At 40.0% G+C, this 26,598-nt stretch overlaps 1 protein-coding gene across 2 annotated transcripts in view; it reads right to left on the bottom strand.

Annotated features, from left to right (window-relative positions):
* The window catches only part of ESF1 (ESF1 nucleolar pre-rRNA processing protein homolog), a 47,502-nt gene extending 20,925 nt beyond the window's left edge, over positions 1-26,577 (bottom strand). Inside the window, exons 1-10 of one of the 2 annotated variants that reach the window (XM_040981825.1) lie at positions 26,512-26,577; positions 24,900-25,554; positions 22,438-22,459; positions 20,905-21,287; positions 20,189-20,302; positions 18,177-18,277; positions 16,774-16,926; positions 14,451-14,565; positions 12,140-12,287; positions 6,925-7,083 (exon numbers count right to left, since the gene is read on the bottom strand). In XM_040981825.1, the coding sequence (XP_040837759.1) occupies positions 6,925-7,083; positions 12,140-12,287; positions 14,451-14,565; positions 16,774-16,926; positions 18,177-18,277; positions 20,189-20,302; positions 20,905-21,287; positions 22,438-22,459; positions 24,900-25,511 (1,807 nt within the window). In that variant the 5' untranslated portion in view covers positions 25,512-25,554; positions 26,512-26,577. Of the gene's footprint in view, positions 1-6,924; positions 7,084-12,139; positions 12,288-14,450; positions 14,566-16,773; positions 16,927-18,176; positions 18,278-20,188; positions 20,303-20,904; positions 21,288-22,437; positions 22,460-24,889; positions 25,555-26,511 lie in introns of both variants that reach the window. The other variant, XM_040981824.1, reaches the window with a different exon arrangement.
* Positions 26,578-26,598: the final 21 nt, after the last annotated feature.

Below are 26,598 nucleotides of genomic sequence, written 5' to 3'. Positions count from 1 at the left end.
GAGAACCCTCAGTGCATGATGCTCCTCCTTTTACAACTTTAACTACATGCCTGTTTGGGTTCTGTCTATGGGTACAATAAGGGAAGTAAAAATACAACATCTCACAATGACCAAATTCCTAGGATAATTTATAATCACAAGTTTCAAATCCATGGGTTTGTGGCTGGAATTCTCACTGCTTGTGTGACTCAAAATAATAATAAGGCCCCAAATTTTGGTTCAACAGATTATGAATTAGTACAGGCCTTAGGCACTGAGCAAATACTCTGCAAAACAACTTTCCTACAGGTTAACAAAAATCCAAGAACAATGAGATCATAATCAAAATCCCCATGGACTACCGTTAAAAAATTAAGATCAGAGACTTGGAGATCATGGATTTTGGAATTATTACACATGGACAAGCCAATTATCACATACAGATGAACCAATGAAAGGAACAGATTATTGAAAGGATGAGATGGCGGTTGATTTGTGCTGAGAAGGGTGAAGCTACAGGCTGCGAGGACATCATCATAAAGGGGTGCACGCTCGTGTCCTGAGTGCTTTGCTTCCATTCCAGCTCCCTGCTATTGGCCCTGCACCCACGTGAGATGGGATGGAGTGTCCACTCCTGGCTTTGGGCTGGCTCAACGCTGCCTACTGCTGCCACCTCTGAACGAACGAGAGATGGAAGATCCAATTTTTCTCCCCACTCCTCTCTCTCTCACTAAATAAACAACCCTAACTCTGACTTAAACAAATAAAACTATTACTTTTTTAATGAGGCAGTTGGAGAAACAACTATGAAGCAAAAGCCATAACTAAAATGGCAAAGTCAATTGCTAAGTTAACCAGCATATCAGAAGTGAAAAGAGAATAAGTAAACTGAAAGACATGCACAGGTATGGAACATGCGTCATCAGCTACAAAGTGAGTACGTATCATGGAAGAGTACTGGAATGGGAAAGCAGAGTAACTAAAAGAGAACATTGCTCATCTGTACAAAAAAAAGGCTTTTCTAAATGAAGCACATTCACTGTTAACTACAAAAGAAAAATCTAATGATTTTAAAATTAAGTTATGTTAATTGTTCACTAGATGACATAATAGTGCGAGAAAAGGACAAGGTATAAATGAAAAAAATTTACTGTTCTATAGAATACAAAAGATTTAAAAGCCAACTGCGAGAACACAAACAATAAAATAGAAAAATGCTCATTTTACTGAGAAGGAAACATGTAAGGTCCAACCTCATTGCTAATAAAAGAAATGCTGACCAAGTATTGGCAGAACTCAAATAAATTAAGTGGAGGGAAAGTAAACTACCACTATCACACTCACTGAGTTGGACATTCATATAACCTATAACTCAGCAATTATTATAATCCTTAATAACGAAAAAGGTTTACTATACACTATGAGACTTACATCAAACGTTCCCTAAAAGCATAATTTACCACAGTAAACACATACGAACAATTGAAATATTTGCCAAACAGAATATACACTGCGGTGTAATAGTCAAATGAATAAACCACAGTAACATAAAGATAAATCTTAGCCATATACAAGTAAGTACAAGTGGGTCTGGTGCAAGAACTCAACTGGCTAATGATCTAGCTGCAAGTGTAAGCACCTCATATGGTTGACTGCTCCACTCTATTCAACTCCCTGCTTGTGGCCTGGGAAAGCAGTGAAGACGGCCCAAAGCCTTGGGATGCTGTATCCACGCGGGAGACCTGGAAGGGGCTCTTGGCTCCTGGAAGTTTTTCTTTCTCTGTAGACCTATCTTTCCAATAAAAATAATAAATAAAGCTTATAATAAATAAATGAATGAATAAAAATTTAAAACTATAAAAATTTATTTGCACCAAAATGAATGTGCCTTTAATTCCATTCTCCATGAACTTTTTGAAGTACTCCTGAGACTGAACAAACTACAAAAATTACCAACAGGAGGCCTATATTGTGATACACTAATATAATGCAATTCGATGTAGCAGTGAAAATGAAACGAACCATTTTGCATCTATGTATATTGATGGCTCTCTGGCTAATATAATCTCAAATTGCACTGTGGGCAGCCTGTGATCCATATGTTGACATTCGAAAAAAGTTCCCTGTAAACTGGTTGCTTAAAACTAAGGGGTACCTAATTGCCTTTCTGCCTGGAGGTTTCTGACAATGAAAGCTATGAATATATTGGGATGAGCACAACACAACGGGCATATCTAATCCATTTCAAAAAAAATTTCCTTGCTATGAAAATAAAGACACTTCAACCTTCCTAGTATTATAATATTCGACAACCTTCATAAAAATGAAATATCCCCAAATTCAAGCTAGCTTTGTCCTGTTACATTCTAAGTATTTCCTTCTGTATTCATGCATACAAATTAATCATACACCCTAAAAGATTTCTGAAACACTTGTTAGGAATGAAGTACCTTTCCTGACTTTCTCCTACTATCATAGTAGAACATTTAGAAAATTATATTTGAATTGAGCATCAGAGCAAATGTAAGGGGGTTGAAGGAAACAGCCTGGTCTAAGGATTATAGGAATCAATATTTTAAAAATCTGTCATCTAATGGTGCTATGTTGATTAGAAATCTTTGAAACATAATCGTTCAAGTTTGCTCTTTTAACTTTGTTTATATTTTTAATTAACTGAGTCAGTTTCATTGGCAATATCCTCTAGTTAACATAAAACAGAATCAGAGTAATGCAGAATCAAACAAGCAATAAAATTTAGGACTTGACGACAGCACAGTGGCCTATCAGGGTAACCCTCTACTTGTAGTCCCACATCCCATGTGGGGGCTGGTTCCACTGTTCCACTTCTGATCCAGCCCCTGCCAATGGCCTAAGAAAGCAGTGGAGGATGTGCGTAGGCCTTCGGTCTCTGCACCAACCTAGAAGAGTTGGAAGAAGCTCCTAGCTCTCAGCTTTACACAGGATCAGCTTTGCCCTTTGTGGCCATTGCGGAGCTAATCAGCAGATGGACAGTTAATAATTACCTGCAATGCCCCAGACTGTACAATCAATCAGGGTGTGAGAGCACTTTGGTCTGTAGCAATGTTCTCTATGACAGTGTCTAAGCAGCAGAGAGACAGTGATGGAGAGGGAGAGTTAGAGCACTCTCCAAGTGGCTGCAAAAGCTGGGTCTGAGCCACACTAAAGTCAGGATCCTGGAATTCCGGCCAAGTCTGCTAAATGTGTGACAGGTACTTGGGCTACTGTCCACTGCTTTCCAGGTGCATCTGCAGGGAACTGGATGGGAAACAGAGAAGCTGAGACTCAAATCAGCACTCCAACATAAAAACTTAGGCCAGCGTGAGCCACAGTGGCAGTCTCAGAATGCAATACTGCTTGTAAAGCACACAGTATGGTTACTGCTACTCCACTGGCCTAGAGTAAATGCAAGTCTCCTAAAGATATTTTAGAATGGGATTTCATTCTATGAAATATACACAATTACCTAATTATGCAAGCTAACTGGAAGGAAACAAATGCATTCACAGCACATGCTTCCATTCCCTGTGAAAGCACATTACACCAAACACCTCAACATATCCAAGTCAAGTAATCCCCCTGAGATTTTCAAGTTCATGCCAACAATGTGTACAATAAGCTTTTCCTTTCACTAAGTACACTGAATTAAGGACCTATCTTCTGTCAGTTCATTTGATAAGTTATCCCACCCACCCTCAATGAAGATTAAAGCGAGGAGAAAAGTATTTTTACATACTCCCTTCCCTCTGGATATGACATGAGTCAAATGCTGTCAACTCGTAAGGAAGCACACAGGCACCTCCCACAGGAAACCAGAACACTAATCTTGCCTGTCCATAATTCAAGCCACAAAAGTTTTCACAGGCTCCACCTTGGTCCTCAAAGTTGAAAAATCACCATTGCAGTATAGTCAGTAATCAATTGCCTAAAACAGTCTAGTCGAAAAGACACTGAGAAGAGCTGGCAAATCTTTCAGGGCACAGAAATATGGCAAAGCTCCCCAGAGTGGGATTAAATTTCGTACCAGACCAAAGATAAACAAAAAAGTACTTACACTCTATTCTTCATATGGTTTCAAAGCCTGAATATATACTATAAACAGGATTTAGGTTTCCGTGTGATTTTATCATCGGTTCTGAATGTTCAAAAGTTAAAAACTAAGAAAGTGCCTCAGATTTAATTAACAGAACCATTCAAAAAAACATGATGTGAAAATATCCTACTCTCAGGAAAATTTGCTAACAGGTTGTCATGTTATCAATTACAGTAAGACATTACAAGAAGTCTAAAACATATCATGAGAAAGATGCATAATTTATTCATGAGAAACCCAATGAAATGTAATGCAAACATTATAATTATAAAGATTACTTAGGCAAAAACAAAAACCGCCTCATAAACAAGAGGATGCAGACCAGGAGTATAATTCAATTGTGTGTGCTTAATGAGGATAATTTATAAAGCTGAATATGTTAAGATAATAAGACTAAAAGGTTGTATGATCTTGTTATTTTAGAAAAAAGCATGACAATAACCAACATGAAAGCAAGCAGTCTGACATAATGTCAAATAACATCACGGAACATGTGTGAAGAAAGTGGTAGTCAGCCAGGCAGTTAGTATACAGACACAAGGATGTGGACAGCACAAACACAACAGGCAAAGACTCTGCTTCAATGGCTACAGTGGGAGAAGGCTTTCGCCCAGCAGCTGTGACACCTGCATCCTACACCTGGGAGCCTAAGTTCAACTCCAGGCTTGTTCTTGATTCAGCTTCCTGCTCTTGAGAACCCTGGGGCACAGCAGTGATGGCTTAGTCGGGTTCCTGTCGCTCAAAGCTGTGTACTGGGCTGACTGCCAGCTCCCCTGCTTCCGGCCCAACCCTGCCTGACAGTTGCAGACATCTGAGGAATGGACCAGAGGCTGGCAGTGCACTCACGCTTTTCCCCCCTCATCAGCATGTCCCCATTCCACCGTGTTTCGAGGAAGTAAATATAAACAAAGACCAAAACAATTCATAACCTCAAAGCAGAGCTCTGAGTTGTGTGGAAACACAGGAGGGTACTTCAAGAAATTATTGTGAAAACAGAATCAAAAACAATAAACTCGCTGTGGCATGAAATTTTTGTTTTGAAATTTATGCAGTTTTTCTAACATGAATTTCTCATAAATGCTTGAAGACATGTGGTACACACAGCAAGATCTCTCTTGGACTGACTTTGAATAAACGCAACAAAAACATTACCAAGTGAAAACAGCAGCTCAGATGCCAACAGCACCTGTGTGTAAAGCTGCGGAGGGAAGGATCTCACGAACAAAATCATCCGAGGGGCGAGAAGCCACAGACCTGAATGCTTCTACAAATTGAACTTAGATCACACAAAGCTAAAGAAAAAAAAATACTAACTTGAAATTCCTAAGTTGTTAATAATTGAGACAAGTGCAGTAGCCTAGTGGCTAAAATCCTTGCCTTGCACATGCTGGGATCCCACATGGGCGCTGGTTTGTATCCCGACTGCTTCCCTTCCCTTCCTGGACCCTGCTTTTGGCCAGGGCAAGCAGCAGAGGATGGCCCCAGGCCTTGGGACCCTATATCCATGTGGGAGGCCTGGAAGCAGCTCCTGGCTTCAGACTGGCTCAGCTTTGGCTGTTGCAGCCACTTAGGGAGTGAACCAGCCGATGGAAGATCTTTCTTTTTATCTCTCCTTCTCTCTGTAAATCTAAGTTTCCAATAAAAATAAACAAATCTTTAAAAAGTATTAATAACCCAGAAATGACTTAATGTATACATAATGATATGCATAGGTTGCATTACACACTATGCTGTTTGAGCTAAGACCCTTGAACGTTGCAGAACTTGGTACTCATGGGATATTCAGGAACCAATTCCTTGTGGATATCAAGGAACAATTATATATAAATAGCAGTAACGCAGAAAAATAGCAATGGCTGCAAAAATATATGCTGATTTGCCCACAACAGTTGAAAAAAATGTATACTAGAGAGTAATTCCAGCTAATTGTAGCTTTTATCTTTGTTTAACTTTGGCATGGTTTTAATTAGTATATTGCTTTAACTTAACTATATATTTTTAAAAAATTTCGCAAACATTGAGACCAAAGACTGTAATAATGCAGAGCTGCATTAGAGATTAGAAGAAAAGATGAAGCATAAACTGCATTTTGAAATGATGTCCCTCCCCCTGTTGACTAGGAGGCCTAAGGGTGGAAGGGGAAACCCCTGTGCCTATGGAACATTACAAAACATTAAGAAGAAAAGAAAAAAAAGTATGATAATTCCATTCATTTAGTTTCGTCTTTATTTTGTCATTCGCAGGGCAGAGGGTCGGAGGGAGAGTGACAACAAGACTTTGCACCTGCTGATCCCCTCTCCGAATGTCCTGAGCCAGCAAGGCGGAGCCAGGAACTCAACCCAGATCTACCAGATGTACCTCACGGGTGGCAGAAACCTCTGCCCCAGCAGCTACAGAGCACCCCTCCTCGGGAAGCTGGAATGAGGGGCAGAGCTGGGACCTGAACTCAGAACTAGCATGCAGCAGGGGGAGGCCCAGGAAGCATCCTCCCTGCTATGCCAAACTGCAAACCCAGAGCGCCTGGATTCAAGCTTTCATACCTGACAGCCCTGTAGTCAAACCTAGGGAAAAACTACTATCACAAAAGGAAGAGTAATTAAGCTGTAGTTAGTAAATGAAAGAAGCCAGTCAAGAATAAGCTAGCTAGAATCACTAATGTCCTGAGTTAAGCAGTGCATGTTTTTTTAAAAAAAAAAAAAAAAGTTAACTTCCTCAAAAATACATTACTGGAAAATACATTTCCACAGAAAAGTTAGCTGCTTTACATGTAAGAGGCATGCAACATTCCCAAAAAAGAGAAAAGAGGAAAAGCTTTAGTTAGAATCAATTCTTACCTGGAACCCACTTGATTTCCATTTCCATATCATTTTCTTTGCCTTTCTTTTCTTTTTCTTGAATACCCTGCAAGAGCTGCCTGTATTTAGCTATTTGTTCTTCATCGTCCTTCTGACTTTTCTTTGTTTTCGCATCTTCTAAACTGACTCCATCATCACCTACCAAAAAGAATTCGAATTATTGTCATTAAGGAAACAGTTCAGTTCTAACTTTACTTAGATCTCAGAGTTACTCCAGAATCTAAAATTCAAACTTAAGTATCTGAAAAGGAAAAAAATTAAATGAAAAAGTCACAGAGAATATCTGCATTCCTTTCCCATATAAGCTCCCAGAGTTCAGATCGCATTTAATCTTCCCCTTATGTATCTCACTACCCAAAAAAGTCATACTATACACAACGCTCTGTCAGTGCAAGGAGGAGGCGGATTCATGGATTTCACTGTTGGACTGAGGAGAAACCATAAAGTTGTTTATAGTACAAGCCTAACAACACTGAATTCTCATGTAGACTCAACAAGTTGCTGACTTAAAAGATAATCTATCAGACAATTCAATTATTAAATTTCACCATGTGAAAATATAACATTTCCTAGCCTCATAAAAATAATCAGAAAACAAAAGTGAAGCATAAAACTCATGGACAGCGAACACCAAAGAAAACTCATACGTGAAAAGTTCATCTCCTTTATAGTTCTACTATAACTCCCCAAGTCAAAAATACAAATTAGGAACTTAGATTTTAATTAAAAACATGCAAACTTATTGAACTCACTATATGTCCCCTGTGATGGAAAATTCAGAAGCAGCATGGTGAAGCCCTTCTTTTGTGTAACCTATGGCCAAACTGATGACCTACAATGTCCGACATTACTAAGCATTCAGTTGTGAAATATCAATGTCAACAGACTGTCCTTATATCTTGCAAAAGATGATATGGAAAAAAATGGGTAAGTAAATATTTCTATATTTCTTTTATCAAGATGAATAAAAAATGGCTTAGAACATTCTTTCCATCCTATCACACTTTTACATTTTTACTCAAACAGCTGAAATTAATTTTTTTTCTGTTTGTGCTTTGTGCCACAATAATACTATTGGAAGGAATTCTGTCATGTATCCCGTAATGCAATGGATAAAACATCAGGAACAAATTAACAAAATGGCAATGTATTTCTTTCTATTAAAAGCTCACTTCTGAAAACATAATTAGAAGCAAGCTCCTTCCAGGTTGAAATTCTAGTGGTAAGTCTCTGATGGCTTACTTTAAATTGATTTTTTCCAGTACTAAAATTTTATTTTCTGAAGCTTTAAAATGTGGGATAGCTCATGTAGGTCTGTTTTTCTCCAACTCAAGGACAATACTTTCTGAAAGCCTCAGCAGTATTCGAAGAGTGAAAAAGATAACTCTAACAGAAAGCTCCCTTGCTATGCTCTCTCACAAAGAATAACAAATAACTCGAACCTTGTGTGCTCACTGGAGGTACTATGTGAGTGAGTTTGCTGTCAATTAAAATACTAAATAACAACACATGATTTCACAAGAATTAGTATCGTTCAAGTAAGAAGCATTATTCTTAAAATTTTAAGAAGTAAAAATACATGCTGCAAAACAGCATGCTAAGCATCATACGTCCACTATGTTCAACTTTCCAACCCTGAGCCAGGTAATAATAAGACTCTAATTTCAGAGCTATGGAAAGAAAGAAACGAGGAGCTTAAGAAACTTGACCTGCAAAACTTCATGATGTTATGATGATAGGATCTGAAATCAAAAGAGCCAAATAGCCCAAGATCTTAACAATGTTCTGACACATTAATACCCGCAACAGTCAGTATCTGAATGTTTGCGTCACTTTAACATTCACTTCAGTTTTCCCAAAGCAAAAAGTCTACTTGAAAAATCTGGACTCATTTCCTACTGTACATGGAGTACTTATCAGTTGTCCTTTGTATTACAGCTCCTAAGGACGAAAAACAATCCAGAATTTCTAGAAGTTAAATTTGAAAAGTGTGAATAAACAAATGTAATCACTTTCCACACACCTTTTGAGAACAGAATATAAAAGTTATCAGAAGAAAGGACTCAGGCGTCCTGTGAACACAAAGAAACAGAATGTCCACTCAGTTCTTCAGATTGCCAAAAACCCAACAGGCACCAGCACTGAACCCTCACAAACTGCGCAGGCATTTGTGTCCGACATAACCACCACTGCAAATCCTACATTCTCAAAGTCTATTAAACACTTACGCAATTACGTGGTTTTATTAATATGAGATGTCTGAACAAAGAAATTGGAGCGATTACACATAACTTTCCATTCCATGTATGGAATCCTGTTCAACAGTATTTTATGAAAAACAGAGAAGAACGAAGCACTATTTACAGCAATCTAAAAGAAACAATGACAGGCCACTCACTGGATTGAAGAGAGTGAAGGTTTCGTGGCCCTGTGGTAACTGTAAAGAAGCATTCTAGGATTTATTAAACATGACATCTGGCTATAAAAACATCAAATGCAAAAGGAAAACCAAGAAGGTGGCTATGAAAAATGTTTCGGTATAAATTGAAAAATACTCATTCTACCTAAAATATATATTAATATTTACCTTTGACTTATAATTTCTCATGATAGGTAATTCTTCTGTTTTTGTAAGAATGCAGGGCAGAGAGATTTATAAATCAAGCAACCAAATTTCCAAATGGAAATAGATCAAAATCAGATAAAAAATAATTTTTTCCTTATTTTAATCTAACAAGTTATCTTAAGCAAACAGCATATAATTTAAATGTAGAATGTAGGGCCTGGCATGGTAGCTCAGTGGCTAAGTCCTTGCCTTGCAAGTGTCAGGAGCCCATATGAGAGCAAATTCGTGTCCTGGTTACTCCACTCCCCATCCGGCTCTTGGGTTGTGGCCTGGGAAAGCAGTAGAGAATGGCCCAAAGCCTTGGGACCCTGCACCTGTGGGGGAGTTTCAGAAAAAGCTCCTGGCTTTTGGCTTCGGATCAGCTTAGCTCTGGCCCTTACAGTCACATGGGAAGTAAATCAGTGGATGGAACATCTTTCCCTGTGTCTCTTTCTCTTTGTAGACCTAACTTTCCAATAAAAATAAATAAATCTTTAATTTAAAAAAAATCATCCCAACCAGCAAAAAAAAAAAAAAAAAAAAAAGTAAAAGTAAAAATTGAAAGAAAGTAACAGTGATTGGGAACTGCTTCCATTAATAGCAATTTAGGTACTTCAGACCAATCCTTTCCCTGAGGATTTCAGGTTGATGAAATATTTTAAAAATCTTTCTAAAAGCTTCAAAGAGGTTAAAAAGAGGGAAGAAATTTTCAAAAACTGATGTTAGTGAAGAATTACAATGACAATAACCAAGAAATATATATTCAAAGAAAGAGATCTCCGTGCTAAGGACCTATATTGCTCTGCAAGCATTTCCTACTTCTAGATTCTCATAGAAAATGAGCTGTGAGGTCCAAGTGCAGGGTTGGCCCCTCAGGGCCAGCAGGCCGCAGGCTGAGAGCCTAGGGGGGGCGGCATTTCAACCAGAACTCAGTTCTGAGCAGGAACGCAGGGGGACGCAGTGTCAGGGCAAGCGGCAACAAGGAAAACAGTCCTCTGGTGGACTTTTATCAGCCGTGCAAGCTCCGAATCCTTAAGCCTGGAAATAATATAAGCCTAGTCTGACTACAGGACACTGAGAACTCTATTAAAGGCACTCTCATCTCAAACATCAAGCTAGCACTCCAAAAGGACTAGTAGATGAAAGAGAAATATCTTATGAGATAATAGGAACTAATGAGAATATATACAACATACTAAAAGTATCAAACAGTGACTATAAAAACATGCCTACTCTATAAAAATTTAGAAATCCAAGATCAAATAAAAAAAATCCAATATCAAATGAAAACAAAAACAAAACAAAACAAAAAAACAAAAAACAAGATCAAAATCTCTGTGGATATGTCCTAGCAGATTCAACACTACTGAGCAAGAAAACTATAATTACTGGAAAATTGGTCAGCAGTAAATATCCAGAATGTAGTACATAGAGATGACAGATACAAACAGAGAAGGGCAGATACCAGGAAGAGACAGGGAAAAACTCTAACATGTTATCTACTTGAAATCTCAGAAGATGAGAGAAAAATACACAAAAATACAATTTTCCAAAATAATGAAAGATAAAACAAACCAAGGTAATCCAATAGACTAGCCCAGATCCCCACTTCCAAGCTCAATGTCTAAACTCCCCAATAAGGTATATCATATTAGGAATGCCAGAAGACAAGGAGAGAAATCTTCAGAAGCAGCAGGCCTTTGTTCTGGCAGTGAAGATGCACACATCCCACATTCTTGACTTCTCACCAGTGGAGACATGAGAAGCAAGAGTAATGGCCCAAGCAACTGGGTGCCTGCCACCCACATGGGAAAACTAAGCCGGATTCCGGCTTGCGCTGTTGTGGGCACTGCAGAGTCAACTTGTGGACAGGAGCTCTGTGTGTCTCTGACTCATATTAAAAACATTTCTCTTGAAAATAATAATAGAATCAGTCAAAGAAAAAAATCCAGACGACCTTCAAGACACTAAAAAACTTAGACAACTGATTTCTGAAAAATTATAATGATGCCAAAAGCTAATAGAATGTGATTCTCAAGCTAGGGGAAAGGGAGTTGCCAAGCAAAGATTCTTTACAAGCAAACGCACAGTAAAGATATTTGTACACAATCTCAAGGTGGTCTGATATCTGCAAATATTTACGAGGGAAATTCTCAATCCCAGACAGAGGTAGAAGATTGAGGAAAAAAAAAAAAAAACAGAGCAAGGAAACCAGGAAAAATGGGAGTCAGTTTAACATCAGTAATATAAAACAGCAATATTACATCCCACACACTTTAATCAATCTAAATGAAGTTCTTCTATTTAAGCAAGCAACCAAAACACAAAACAAAGGATAAGGAATAATTTTACTGCTTCATTCAGAGTTTACATAACTGCATCAATCAAAGTAAGTCTAAAATGTCAGGTTTATCTTGTCAAGTCAGGCCATTAAGCATAGCGTTACAGTTAATGAAATTCAGTTAAGAAACCAAGTGCAATACTGTCCATTATTATCCACTGTGTAGGTAATACTATGCATCTGCACATGCTTTACCTACAGTGTATGAAATTAGGGCCATAGCTAGTGACCAAAAGGTTAACAAGTACCTTGTAGCTCCTCCTCTGTCTCCTCTTCATCTTCACTGGAAGATGCTAAGTAGGCTTGGAAGTCCATGTCTAACAGCTCTTCCTTTTTAAATTTCCTATTGAGTGTTGTGATTCTTTCATGGTCAGTCTCATCCCAAGTGATCTCCACCTTTCAACAAATGAGTAAGAAAACCCAAACTCCAAAAGCCACAAAACTTAAATATCGACAGCCTAAACTTGAAATGCATTCACAGTAAACTAAACAAGACTTGCTTAGGTAAATATATGAAAAGCAGGATCAACAGTCTCCTCCTTGCGGAATGGGTGTCATTACCTTCCCCATCCCAGATCTCTGCTCTTATGTACAGGCCTCCTTTCCTGGGAAGAAAACTTAAAAGTGTGGCTTGATTATGGTGGCTAAGAAGTAAAAAAATGTACTGCTGCAAAAGTTCACATTATTATGAATGGGTGGAGACAAGTTTCTCACCTGGGGTTTTAAGGTATTGGGGGATGGATAAACTGTGTTGGTAAAGCAGCACAATCTCAGGAGCATATTTTCCAAGAAAGATTAACAGATGAGAAAGGCATCTGGTGGTCAGCAAGGCAGAAAATCTTCACGCTGCAGGGACCCATGTACAATAAGGTCAACCCAGTGTTGGGTTCCGAGTTCTGCACATAGTCCCTGCTGCCCTACAAGACTCCGACAAGGGTCGGCTCTTCACCACGGGGCAGATCCCAGGTTCCAGTTTTTCCCCTTGGGCCAATCTCTCCAGATGAGAATAAAAAAAGACACCAGTGAACCCAAAGAGCCTTGAAAAAAGTGCTGCCACTTGTTACAAGTGTCAACTAGTTACAGGGTTCAAAATCACCCCGACTCTGACCCTTCACACCAAACATGCCGTCGCAAACGGAGCAGATGCTGGTGATACAGCCAAGACCCAGGAATCTGAGAACAGCCTGCTCCTGGTCATTATTTCAGTCATGAAAAGAACATGACTATATATTTTATATGACCGAGTCTTATCTTTTTTTTTAAGGATTTGTTTTTACTTGAAAGTCAGAATTACAGAGAGAAGAGACAGAGAGAGCTTCCATGTGCTGGTTCACTCTCGTAAACAGCCACCACCACTACAACTGGGCTGGTCTGAACCTTGGAGCCAGGAGTTTCTTTTGGGCATCCTACGTGGGTACAGGGGCTCAAAGCATTAGAATTGGAGCAGCTAGGATACCAATGCCACAGGTCGAGGATTAGCTTGCTATGCCACCACACTAGCCCCTGACTAAATCTTTATTATTAGATTCCACTGCACTACGGTGGGCTTCTACTGTACTCAATAGCCAATTAAGCCAGCACAGAAAGTGGCAAATTGAGTAGCCCTTCCTCTGCCATTAGCCTCTTCTCATAAGAGCACAGTGGTTTATCACACAGAAAAAGCAGAGGAAAATCAGACGTCTATGGGTCGCTGGGGAGGAAGAGAAGTAAGAGGTGCCCAGCTAAGCAGTAAGCTATATCAACAGACAGAAACCTTCTGGCTGTTTGTTTTTAAGCATTAATGAAGCCCTGAATTATTTTATTTGTTTTTACAGTTTTTTTCAGATAGTATCTGCAGAAAAATTTGGTCTTATACAAAAACTCACAAAATTTTTGTGAGTTTTGTTAAACTGGGAGTTGAAGCAATTTGCTACCTCTTTTCTCCTGTTCCCAAGAACATTAAAAAAATGACACATTACTTATTAAAAGAATTTAACTAGAGAGCATGTGAAAGAGAAAATAAAAGAAACACGAGTGATCATTTGACTTGGCCTTAAAAACGTAACAGGAGTCTGAAAGCAGGTTTAAACAGATGTGGTAGTCAGGGCAGACGCAAGCGTTTCATTTCTGCCTCTATGTGTATCTTTAAATTCTGAATAGCTTCCTATCTTAAAGATAGCATAAGTGTCCTGTTAAGGCAACAGAGACCTGCAACACATATTTAAAAGAAATACCGTTGGGCCTGGCGCGGTGGCGCAAGTGGTTAAGTCCTCGCCTTGCATGCCCGGGATCCCATATGGGCACCGGTTCTATCCCAGCAGCCCCGCTTCCCTTCCAGCTCCCTGCCTGTGGCCCAGGAAAGCAGTCGAGGACGGCCCAAAGCTTTGGGACCCTGCACCCGCGTGGGAGACCCAGAAGAGTCTCCTGGCTTCAGATCGGCATAGCATCGGCTGTTGCGCTCACTTGGGGAGTGAATCATCGGACGGAAGATCTTCCTCTCTGTCTCTCCTCTCTGTATATCTGCCTTTCCAATAAAAAATAATAAAAATAAATCTTTAAAAAAAAAAAAAAAAGAAATACCGTTGATGTGCCCATTGCGGCAGATGTGAAATATTTTGGTTTGTATGCTGTTAAATCCACTTCCGAGGCTACATCCTTGGGCTCATCATCAAAAGTAATTTCATCTGGTATAAACCTAAGAAGCAAAGAAAAAAATAAATATATTTAAACATCTAGCACAGTGATAACAACCAGATTTTCAGATCCTCAGCTAATTAGCTGTAGTTTACATTTGCATTCCATATAAGCTGCTACAGAACACACATGCAGAAGGAGCAAACAATGCAGAGAAAGAACCTTGGAACAACATTTCTGAAACTCATAGAGCTGTCCATCTGGAAGAATGCTCTGTAGACAGAAACAGGGCTTTAGGACACAGATCCTCGAGCACCACGCAGGCTGCCATGTGACCGCAGACGCCCCGTGGCTGCAGCGGATCCCGAAGATCGAGGGGAATTATCATCACTACCATTATGATCACTCTTACTGCAAAGCATGACACGCAAGGCATGTCCCTGAAAATAAGGAAAACTCAGCAAACATTTAAGACTCAAGTATCCTAACAATATTACAATTTTCATTTCAGAAATAACCAGCTCTTTAATGTAGATTTGCCACTGTAATTGCTAAATTTTTAGGCATGAAGCTAATGGAAAAAAATGTCAAATGTTAAGTCAATATGGGTTTGTAACTTATGTATTTCTACAGTAGTATATGCTATGTATTTGATCACAAATGACTTCTGGAGGGAAGCAATAGCTAAGGCTCTGGAGGCTTACACAGATCTAGATATATCCTCCCACAGCTGCATTTTCACACACTGTCGGTGGAAGGAAGTATGGTATAATGTAGGTCAGAGTACAGCAAGAAATGCACGCCTTCCTCCCGTGGCCAAGCGCCTTATTTTCCTAGCATCGGAAGAGGTTGAACAGTACATGGGAATGTCCCAAACAGGAAACAAAGACCTGAAAACACGTTAAAATGAATGCTTGACAGCTACAATGTTTGGCAATTCATATCTAAACACTCAAAATCAGAGTGTCCTGTTGAAAAGTACTAATTTGCCTTTTTTAAAATTTAACTTCATTTTATGACAGTTTTATAATTTGCTTTTACAGCAAATTATTATGTCAAAATTTTAGGGTTTTTTTTTTTGTATTTTTTTCCTTTAGAATGATTATCTTTGAAAGAGGAAATGATACATCGTTTGTCTCATTTTGAGAATAAAGCCTCGGTCAAACTGAAACCAGAAAACTGATGTCTACTCCAAGTGTCACACTGGAATGGTGTACTGGGTTCCAAAGAACCAGGCTTACGGCAAAACGGTACAGCAGCCAGATTTCCTGTTCTCCTTAGACTGGCATTCGCAGCCATCACGGATCTTGGCGTAGACCAGAGAAGCCTGGGTGAAGAGGATGCCCACGCCTGAGGACGCCAACACCACAAGGGCAAGAAGCAGCTCAGCCCTCAGAGCACTGCTGCTGTCCCAGTGGCAACTGTCTGTATCTCGTCCGCCCAAAGTGTGGCCATGACTTACTTGTAACGTGTCCGGGGAGACTAAGCAGTGGCATTCAAACTATTCAATTTTAATTGAACAAATTAACCAGAAATTACCAATGGCTGCTAGTTAAGCAATACAGGTTAGAGTTTAACAGCAAATTCCTCTGTACCTACATCAATTTTAGAAAAACACTTCATCTGCTTTTCCAATTGCAGAGAAATATCATGGCATAACAACACATCATCTTAAAAACACAGCCAACATATTTAAAGGATCATAAGTAAAAAGCCAAAAAAAAAAAAAAAACACACAACAAAAACAAAAACAGAAAGACAAACGTAAAGGGATGATTCAAACATTCTTAAGCATTTTCTTCATTTTCTTTCTCAGGAGTAACGTTGCATAACGTAAAGTTCATTCAAAAACAAACAAAAAACCAAAAGCGCAAAAAACCAGCAGAATGTACTACTCATTAAAATATTTCACTTGATCAAAATCATTTATTCGTTCATTTATTCAGAGCAGTAGTTAGAGAGAGATGGAGCACTCTCCCATCTGCTGTGCTTGCGGGTCCTCAGGGTGGGGACTGGCAGCAAAGGTGAGAACCGAGAAATGCCAACAGTTGCCCACAGCAGCATCCCAGCCTTCCCAGTGCCTCCGCAGTGCGCCCGCAGGAAGCTGGAGTCAGGGACTGGATGCAGGTGCCAACCCTAGGCACTCCTACTTACACATCCACAGGCAGCCTGAGCAGCATCAGCAGTCATTAGGCTAGCCGCATGCCCTATTTCGCTTCTTCTTATCATCACGTTGTGCTATCAAACTACATCGGTAAGAATTGATTACCTCAGATCTATGAATGAACAACTGCTTTCGAATTCCAGGCCGTCACAATCCTCATAAATTTTACTGGCCGTTTCAGGAGAGTCGCAGTCCACTACAGCGTAATAGTACTTCAGCCGTTTGAACTGATAATCTCTTAATTTTTCCCGAGAGGTCCTAAAGGGAGAAAAACTCATTGAACTTATGCGGGAACACAAAAACCCATCTCTTGCAAAAGTAAAGGCAACTGTTACAAGAAGATCATATTACACGCAGACATTTTTCCTCCAGGACTACCAACGCCAGCTGCATTCATCAGTGTGGCAAGGTACAGAATGTAGGCATCTGGATATAACCGGGTATTCAGAAAAGCAGCGTGAGAACTACATACTTGTTGACAACTTCAGCTTCATTTCTTAGGACAATTATTTGTTTGTTTTGCTATCACACTTAGCCTTCTTAAAGTAAAACCACTGGGTATGGTCAGTATATTTTAAAATATTTAGGAAGGCATTACCTCCAATCACAGAAATTCTTGATCTTGAAAAACGTTTGCTCCAGGTTCGTATGTCATCAAGTCTAAAGAGTTGTAAGTCTAGTTTCAGAGAACTACAACATATTTTTTGAATGTCTTCACTTATCAACTTCTGCCATTGCTTTATTAAACCACTGTAATCATTCAGTGTACATAGAGCTCCACCTTGTGGTTTTAAAACTAAATTTTTTTCTACATTGCATTATCATTCTTTCACTTTTCTATTCCATCCTCAAACAAGGAAAATTAAGTAATTTGAAACTACACAGAGTTTTAATGTCATTAACAAAGAGTGATATTTAATAAAAAAGCAACCAATTCAAAATAGTGCTGAATCAACTGATTCATGAAATGTTTTCCAAAACCTGCAATATATTCACAAATATAAACACAAAATGTTGAATAGTTACTTTTTTTAAAAAAAGATTTATTTTATTTTTATTGGAAAGTCAGATACACAGAGAGGAGGAGAGACAGAAAGGAAGAGCTTCCATACGCAGATTTACTCCCCAAGGGGACACATCGGCCAGAGCTGCACCAGTCTGAAACCAGGAGCCTGGAGCCTCTTATGGGTCTCCCATGCAGGTGCAGGGTCCTAAGACTTTGGGCCGTACTTGACTGACTTCCCAGGCTACAACCAGGGAGCTGGATGGGAAGTGGAGTCGCCAGGATTAGAACCAGCGCCCACGTGGTATCCCGGCACATGCAAGGAGAGAACTTTAGCCACTAGGCTACCATGCACAGGGCCCAATGTGTTCCTTTTGACGGACTTTAATCTGCGATGCAATCCACATAACCATAAATGGCACAATTTTAAAATGTAGTTCAGTTAATATCCTCCACTGCTGACATGAATTCATGACGTTGGTGACATTCTACAGAGATACAGTACCAGTCCTTCTCAGGGGCATCTTCGGGGATACTTTGTAACTCCACTGGCCCTTGCACTTGTTCTTCTTTCATCCTTTCCTTCCCAAACTCGGAGGGATATATCTAAACAACAACAGCAAAAATAAGATCAGTATAATTCCCAGATAAATAATAACCAGAATTGTCAAAATTAAGTGCTCTTAAGAGCCACAAGAAAAACTACAAGGCTGACTTTTTTTTTTTAAGATTTTATTTATTTTTTTTTAATTTGAAAGGCAAAGTTACAAAGAAAGAGGGAGAAACAGAAGGGTATGCAAGATCTTCCATCCAACGGTTCGTGTCCCAAATGGCTGTGACATTTGGAGCTGAGCCAATCTCTATCTAGGAGCCAGGAGCACAATAGGCAGAGGTCTCAGTTTTAACCATTGTGGCCATTTGGAGAATGAACCAGTGGATGGAAGATCTTGCTCTCTGTCTTCCCTTCTTTTTGTAACTACCTTTTACATAAAAGCAAAAATAAATAATTTTTTAAAAGAATACTATTCAAGGGCTGACATTCTGGTGCTGCAGGTTACGCTAATTGTAGCATTTAATATTCCTCATAGGTGCAAGTTTGAGTTCTAGCTGCTCCACTTCTGATCCAGCACCCTAATAATCTGACAAAGTAGCAGAGGCTGGCCCAAGTCCTAGGGTGTATACCTGGAACTCCTAGAAGCAGCTCTTGGTTCCCACTTTTGGTCTGCCAACCCCAGCCATGGCAAGCATCTGGCGAATGAGCCAGTGGATATAAGTTTGCTCTGTCTCGCGGCCTCTGTAGCTCTGTTTTTCAAATAAATCAAATACACCTTTTTAAAAAAATTCACATTCACTGAAATTTGACTTTATAATAACTACTCTGAGCCAAAAAATAAAATTTGATTAATTTACAATGTTTTGATACTACTAGGTTTCTTATAGGGATTTACTAAGTGGTATGTGTGTTTGGATTTTCTGAAAATGCTGCTGATCAGAGAGAGCATCAGTCTTTCCTACTAATGTGAGTTAATATAATAGGTATGACATAAATGCTTACATACATATGCAGTTGCATTTACATATATGATACATTAACATATACAATGAGAATATAATGGGATACAAAGAAGTACACTAAAGCTCTGCAGTTTTCTATACCACAACTTGTCCATGTGTCTCAACAACATATACAAGATGTCTATTTTAAATCATGAAATCATGAAATGAATTCTGTAACTTGTTCATTCTCTTCTATTAATTTGTTTCTTTAACTCAAATCCATTAACCTTCAGAGAGCCTCAGGCAGCATTTAGATACTATACCAGCAGGGGTAATCCTTTGCAACCTTCAAGACACACAGTAACAGAAAGAGCTGAACAAGAGACTTCAACCATCCCCCTTCCTGAAGTGCTGGCAAACATTGCCAGTTGGGGCTGGAGTCAGAAACGCATTCCATGCCTCCCACATGGGCAGTGGACCTCACCTGCACCCTCACCCCCCAGTGTCTGCACTGGCAAGAAAGTGAAACCAGGAATTACAATTGGGCATTGAAAACACACAGTACCACATTTTTACAAGGAATGCTGGCATTTCAACTAGTAACTCAACAGCTAGGCAAAATGCCTACCCAAGGGTTAAGTCACATAGGTCATATGTATTTGTTAAGGTCATTTCCAAGTATGACATATGGCTATTTTTAATACTATCTTTCTTAAGATTTTTAATTAATTAATGCTAGTAATAAGGAATGAAATTTATTTACTTTAAATATTTACCTTATACCAATACCCTTTACTGAATTTCTGCATCTCAGGGTCTAACCAACCTCACAGTTACAACTTACTTTCTTACTTTCTACTGTTTATGATTGTTATATTAGCCATAAACTGTTTGAGTCAAGCAATTCCAGATTATTTACAGGACAGCTATCATTTTAGTAAACAACACCAAATATGAGTTAAAATGCCTAGAAATACTTAACTTCAAAATCAAAATAAGAAAAAAAAAATCAATTCTTACCTTTACAGAAAACACAACACCTCCTTTAGGTTTAAATGAATTGAATAGAGCCAGCAAATCTTTCGCCTTTAATCTATCCCAGTCCATGTTGCAAACTGCTAGTCGATGCGTAATCTGAGAAATAAGTGTTAAACATTGCGTGATCTGTATCATTCTTAATGTTTGAAAAATAAAGAATCTAAAAATGTAGTGCTTTCTTTCCTCAAAGTTCAGAAACATCAGCAGCTAATAACCCAAGTGATTCTAATGGGCAAAAGAGAACTAGAACGAGGCCAACGATGGTAGAACCGTGACGGTAAGTGCTCCCTCGTACTTGGCTCCTGGTTCTGACTCAGAAAATGACCATGATCTGCTTTGGCAACCTACAGAATGTGACGAGTTATTCTGCTATCTTTCTATCAGTGGGGAACCTGAGTATGTTACTGTGCAGCATTTCTAATAACTGTATCAGAAATAAAAACACATAACTGCTAGACAAACAAGTATTTCCTAAACAACTCAAGGGCTTTCAATGATCTCTATAGAATCTCTTTGATATCTGCAAACACATCATCTCAGTTACATAACCGTGAGCATATTCCACAGCAAATAGTCTTAGAATCAAGAATATTATTAGCACCTGAGCCTTTCCCTACTCAAGTTAATGCAACCAGTGGTGCCACCCACAATTGCTCCGTATACAGTATTCTCCCCGAGGAACCTGCTGTGACGGTTACCTCATCAGCCCGAGGAGCATCTTTGTCTAATTCTCTCCAAGCATGCTCGAACGTGGGTTCTTCCGGGGATAAGTCGCCCCAGTCATCTTCATCTTCAGAGCTGGTTTCTATGTTTCCTTTACCTCGTGCAAGATCAGGGCCACTGTCACTTTCATCTTCCTCCTCACTATCCTCTTCTTCCTCTTCCTCCTCATCTTCTTCTTCTTCGCTATCATCATCATCATCAGCTGAAGTTCTAACATCCGAGACTTCATCTTCAGATTCATCACTTTCCACGTCACTGGCACTTTCTGATTCTTCCTCCAAGTCATCTCTGTCAAATTTCCTGCTATCTGTTGAGCTTTCAGAGTAGTCACGGTCTTTTGCCATCATGCGTGGAACCACTAAAAAAATATTAAATGAGAAAAATGAAGGTGATACATATACGGAATTTAGTCCTAATTACTTTGATATCAAATCCAGTTAAGATATAATTTCTGTGAGACAGAATTAAGGAAAACATAAATTCAATACAAAACAAAGCTTAAACAAATTATTCAACTTAACACATACTCACGTCACACAGAGTAGATCCATACACTCAATCTTTATGGAGTTCCACTTACTCAATCTATAGTCATTGACAAAGGAAAGGTAATCAATACCCTAACTGAAATGTTCAGTTGTATGAGGGGAGAGATAGAAAAATATCAATAAAATCAAAGCAATATACCTATGTAAAGTGAAATTATAACAGGGAGTAAGGAAAGCACCTAGAAAGATCTATTAACAGGCAAAAGGCCAACAATCGGGTTTGAACTGCAGGAAACAAGGAGACAAGTAACAGACGGAACTCAGGAGGCAGGAGTCATGCTACCAAAACCATGGAGAAATGGCAGATGTTTCAAGAGAATGACATGGGATTTGCATATTGAGGAAACCATTTTAGCTTCACCATCAAAAACTGGAGGGAGTTAAGAATGGCTATGGGCAGGACAACCGGAAGTGCAGTACAGTACTCCAGCAAAGAAACAAAGGACCACCAAGCCAGTGTACGCAGAGATGGAGAGTGTGAGCGGCCTTCAGGGCCAGCCAGGAGGTCAACCAAGAGTGCTCACGTGGCAGAGACTTGACACAGAGAACAGAGACTTTAAGAGTCAGAGACAGACTGCTGGAGCTAGCAAGAGAAACAGAGAACACTAGAAGGAAACACACATTCTGTTTTGGACAGGTTGAACTCAAAGTGCTTTGAGTCATCTAAGAGAAAACATTACACATGATAACAGAAGCTCGGATATGGATGAGATCACCTAGAGAGACAGAAATACTAACTTTTCCACTAAAACCTGAACTTTGCAACTGGTATGGTCGGCAACACACCAAAACTGTTCTACTTCTACTGCATTATTTTTCACTGTGCCTCTGGAAAAGGACTCATGTCCTGCTTCCGTGGACTCACATTAGAAACCTGGGTGGAGGTTTGGGCTCTTGGCTTTGGCCCAGCCCAGCCCAGGCCACAGAGTGATTTTTGGAAGTTTACCACCGACAGAAGACCTTTCATTCTCTCTTGCTTTGTCTCACCCTCTACTCTGCCTGTCAATGAACAAATAAATAAATCTAAAGAAAAAAATAGCATAATAATGAAAGCAAGATTATTTTACAGAGAGAGTGAATTGCTGATAGAAATGCAATGCTTTTTCTAGACTGTGGAACCAACACAAATGACTGCAAACAAAACAGTAGGGTCAAAAGACTCACAAAACCAACTTGTAGGGACTGGTGTTGTGGTACTGTGGTTAAGCCATTGCCTGCCATGTTGGCACCCCATATGGATGCCTGTTCAAGTCCACACCACTGCACTTGACGTCATACCTGAGAAAAGCAGAAGATGGCCCAAGTGCTTGGGCTCCTGCACCCATGAAGGAGACTGAGAAGAACCTCCTGAATCCTGGCTTCAGCCTGCCCAGGCCTGGCTACTGTGGCCATTTGAGGAGTGAACCATCAGAACATCTCTCTCTGCCTGTGACTTTATCTTTCAAATAAATAATCATTCTATAATTTTACTTATCTTTATTGGAAAGTCAGAGTTAGAGAGAGAGGGAAGAGACAGAATATTTTCCATCAGCTGGTTCACCCCAAGATGGCAGAAACAGTCAGAGCTGGTCCAGGTGAAAGCCAGGACCAGGGAGCTTCTTCTGGGTCTCCCACATGGGTGCAGGGGCCCAGGCTTTGGGCTAGCCTCAACTACTCTCCCAGGACACTAGCAGGGAGCTGGATAGAAAGTAGAGCAGCCAGCACTCGAAACAGTGCCCATAAAGGTTGCTGGCACTGCAGGCAGAGACTTAACTTGTAATACTAACACACCAAGCCTCACATAAATAAGATTAAAAAACTATAACAAAAACCCCACTAGAGTTGCAGTCCTCAGCTCTGCGTCATTACATATATTATGACACAAATAAATCACTTTAACTTTGCTCCTGCCTCATACCTCAAGGTGGAGGAAATGAAATAACTCCTTTGCTGCCAGGTTCCGTTGCAAATATAATGAGATGTCCCCACTAACCGCTGTCTCTGTCCCAATGCCCTGGTTCCCTTTTTAGAATTCTGTTCCTGGACTGGAATATTCTATTTTCTCCACCTGCTATTTTCCCAGTGCCCGCCACCCTTGGCCTGTCCTTTCCCAGCTCTCAACAATCACCACTAATTTCAGTCACGGCCTCAATGATCAGTAACATCAACACTCAGCTTTTGTCTGCTAGGGGTGTCACAAAATTTTAATAACTTTACTTTAGTAAATATATAATCACAAGAACCAGCTGCTTCCTACCTAAATCCAAATATCATTTCTAGCTCTACTATCCTTCTATTCCTTCAAGACCTTTTAATATCTAATCCAACAAAACTAATGAATTCCTCTGAAAATGCCCCAACACATCTTTGCCTACAAGGTTCTCCCAGGGGTTGGTGGTGTGGTGAAGCTGGTTAAGCCACTCCTTGTGATACCAGCATACCACATCTGAATGAAGGCTGCAGTTCTGGCTGCTCTGCTTTCAATTGAGTTCCCTGCTATGTATCTAAGAAGATGACCAAGTGCTTGGGACCTTGCCAAATCATGTGAGAGGCCTGCCTAGAGTTTCTGGCACCTGGTTTTGGCCAGGCCGAGACCTCGGCAGATGGAAGCCCTATCTCTCCCTCTCTACGCTTTTCCCTTTCAAATAAAGGATCTTAAAACATGGTCAGTAAGAAAATAGAATGTAAAATATATCATTAATTTTAAAATATTACTAACTAAACTAACCTTTCGACATATAGGGTTAAATAAAGATACTATTAAAATGTTGCCTTTTCATTATTAATAATTATTAGAAAGTCTCAAATTACACATCTGTATCAGACAATGCCAACTTTAGAACAGGGCCAGTGAGCGTTCAGCAGGTTGCCTTTGCACAAAAATATTTATGAAGAGGCAAGAAGGGCTGCTCTCAAGGTCAGTTTCTACTCAGCAAGTCACGCACCACACAGCAGGACTTCAGGGAAAACCACCTGTGCCTTTACTTGAAAGGCCATCCCCTCGCTAGCCCATCATTGGCGGCATTGCTGTGTGTTCAGAAAGCATCACCTGCTCTAGCTTGTACCACGGTACCACACAGCAAAAGTGGGAGTTGGGGTCACCAGCCTTATTTGTGTCCGTCAAACTCCAGTTACTAACCACGTATTGAGGAAATGAAGGCATCAGTACTTATTTCCACATACTTCAACTTCCCAATGCTATCACCTAATATTTTACCTGGCTGGACAATTTAGCTTTCACTGGTGCCTACCAGAAATCAAAATCATGTTTAAGACCCCTCCAATTTTCTTATCTGTTTTCTGGCACCAGATCAAAAACGAAATCTTTTTTTTTTTTTCCTTTCATAGCTTTAGCTATAGTTCTAATTAAGCATTCCCAATATACTACGAAAAACATTTCTTGGTATGTTTACTTAGCAACATTCCAACTCACCTGATGTTGCCTTAGGTCCCTTGATCTTCACAGATTTCCCCATGTCCGCGGTTTCTGAGTCAGCACACCTCAGCTCTGCTTTGCAAGGAGAGTCCGCACTACCTTGGACAATGGTCTTTTTCCCTTTTGTAGTCTTCCTTACAGAATCTTCACTATTCTTCTTAGAACTTATTTTTGAATCTATCTTAGAATTATGTGAATTTTTCATTTTCTGAATTCCTTCAGATTTATCATCTTTAGTTGCAGAAACCTTTGGATTGATTTGCTTGGTTTCTTTCTTTTTCTTCTCAACCAAATTGTTGGAATCCTTTTCTCTTTTGGTCAGGGGCTTTTTCTTTTCCTTCGTCTCTTGGCTCAATGCTTTACTCTCTTCATCAGAGAGATCAGAATCAGAATCAGAAAGCTCATAGAAGCGTTTCAAGTCCTCTGTAGTACTGTGGTGGATGGGGCGCCCTCTTTTATCCACTGCGTAATTTAACTTGAACTTTTTGTCATGAAACATGGCTCGAAATCTCTTGTCAATTTTTACTTTTCGATCCTTTTCAGGCATTTCCCAAAATCGCGGGTCCTTGGCCACCCTCCTAAACCGCTGGTCACTCATGATTTCTTGCTTGGCTGACATTTTTAAACGCTAATGCTGGACAAACACGTAAAGAAAGCAAACCCTAAAAAAAAAAAAAAACAAATAGAAAAAATTACAGAAATCGTTACTAGCATAATACATTTGAAAACCACGTTAACTCACATTATACGCTAAGTTCAACCTTTACACGAAGATAATATAAGTATTATTTCATCTCTCCCACTTATTCTGAGTCACCTGCAGAAAAGCCACAAAACATACAAAATGTCTCCTTGTTTCCCCTTGGAGAAACAAACTTAAGGTAAAGGAACCAGAGTTTTGCAGTGGGATGGCAGGAGACCAAATGTTTATCATTTACAATTCCTATAGTTCCAGTTGTGTAACTACGTGTGTTACAAGTTAAAAGCAAGTACAATCAAATGGGCCTGTCCCTAAACAAAAAGGTGAGAATGCACTTAAATTTAGCTCACAAAATCCGCTGTTTACATCAAACCATCGTCCAAACCGCCCCCCCCACACACAAAAGGAATCACCACCACCACCACCCCCCGCCAAAAAATCAGATCCACTGTCATTCCCGCTCACAGCACCCCTTTCCCTAAATTTTTTTTCCATGAGCAGAAGTGATTAAGGCCCAGGTGAACAGATTGTCCCCGCTCTCCCACCACGCACGAACGGCTTAGCATCTCTGGATTCAAAGCTGACAAGTCACTGGCTATTAACGGCTTGGGAGGAGAGTACTCCTGCACGCACCCGACGAAGATAATATCTACAACGAGAAGCCCAGGCCATGCGCCTGCACCCCGTCGTGCCCCACAGCACCCCACCGCCACTACCATGAGGAGAATACCAGGGTCTCCCTGCACCCCCCACCCCCACGCTTGAGGAAACAGCTGATGGGGTCCTCCTTCAGAAGCAAAACGAGGCGCAAAAGGTTAGGGAAGAGAAGGCCCGACCCTCCCCAAATCCGAAGGAGACCCTGTCAGACCCTTCTCCCACCCACCGGGGAGCTCGTGTTCCAGAACTCACGGCTACTCACCGCCGCGGAGCCCTCTCAGAGCCGCACGTGGGGAGACACGCCCACGACCCGTCACATGACGCTGCGCCGGAAGGCACGCCAGCTGGG

This window comes from Ochotona curzoniae, unplaced genomic scaffold (assembly GCF_017591425.1).
Source record: "Ochotona curzoniae isolate NIBS_2020 unplaced genomic scaffold, NIBS_Ocur_1.0 contig_3520, whole genome shotgun sequence".
NCBI lineage: Eukaryota > Metazoa > Chordata > Mammalia > Lagomorpha > Ochotonidae > Ochotona > Ochotona curzoniae.
The sequence above is the reverse complement of the archived record's forward strand: the minus strand, read 5'-3'. Positions and strand labels throughout refer to the sequence as shown.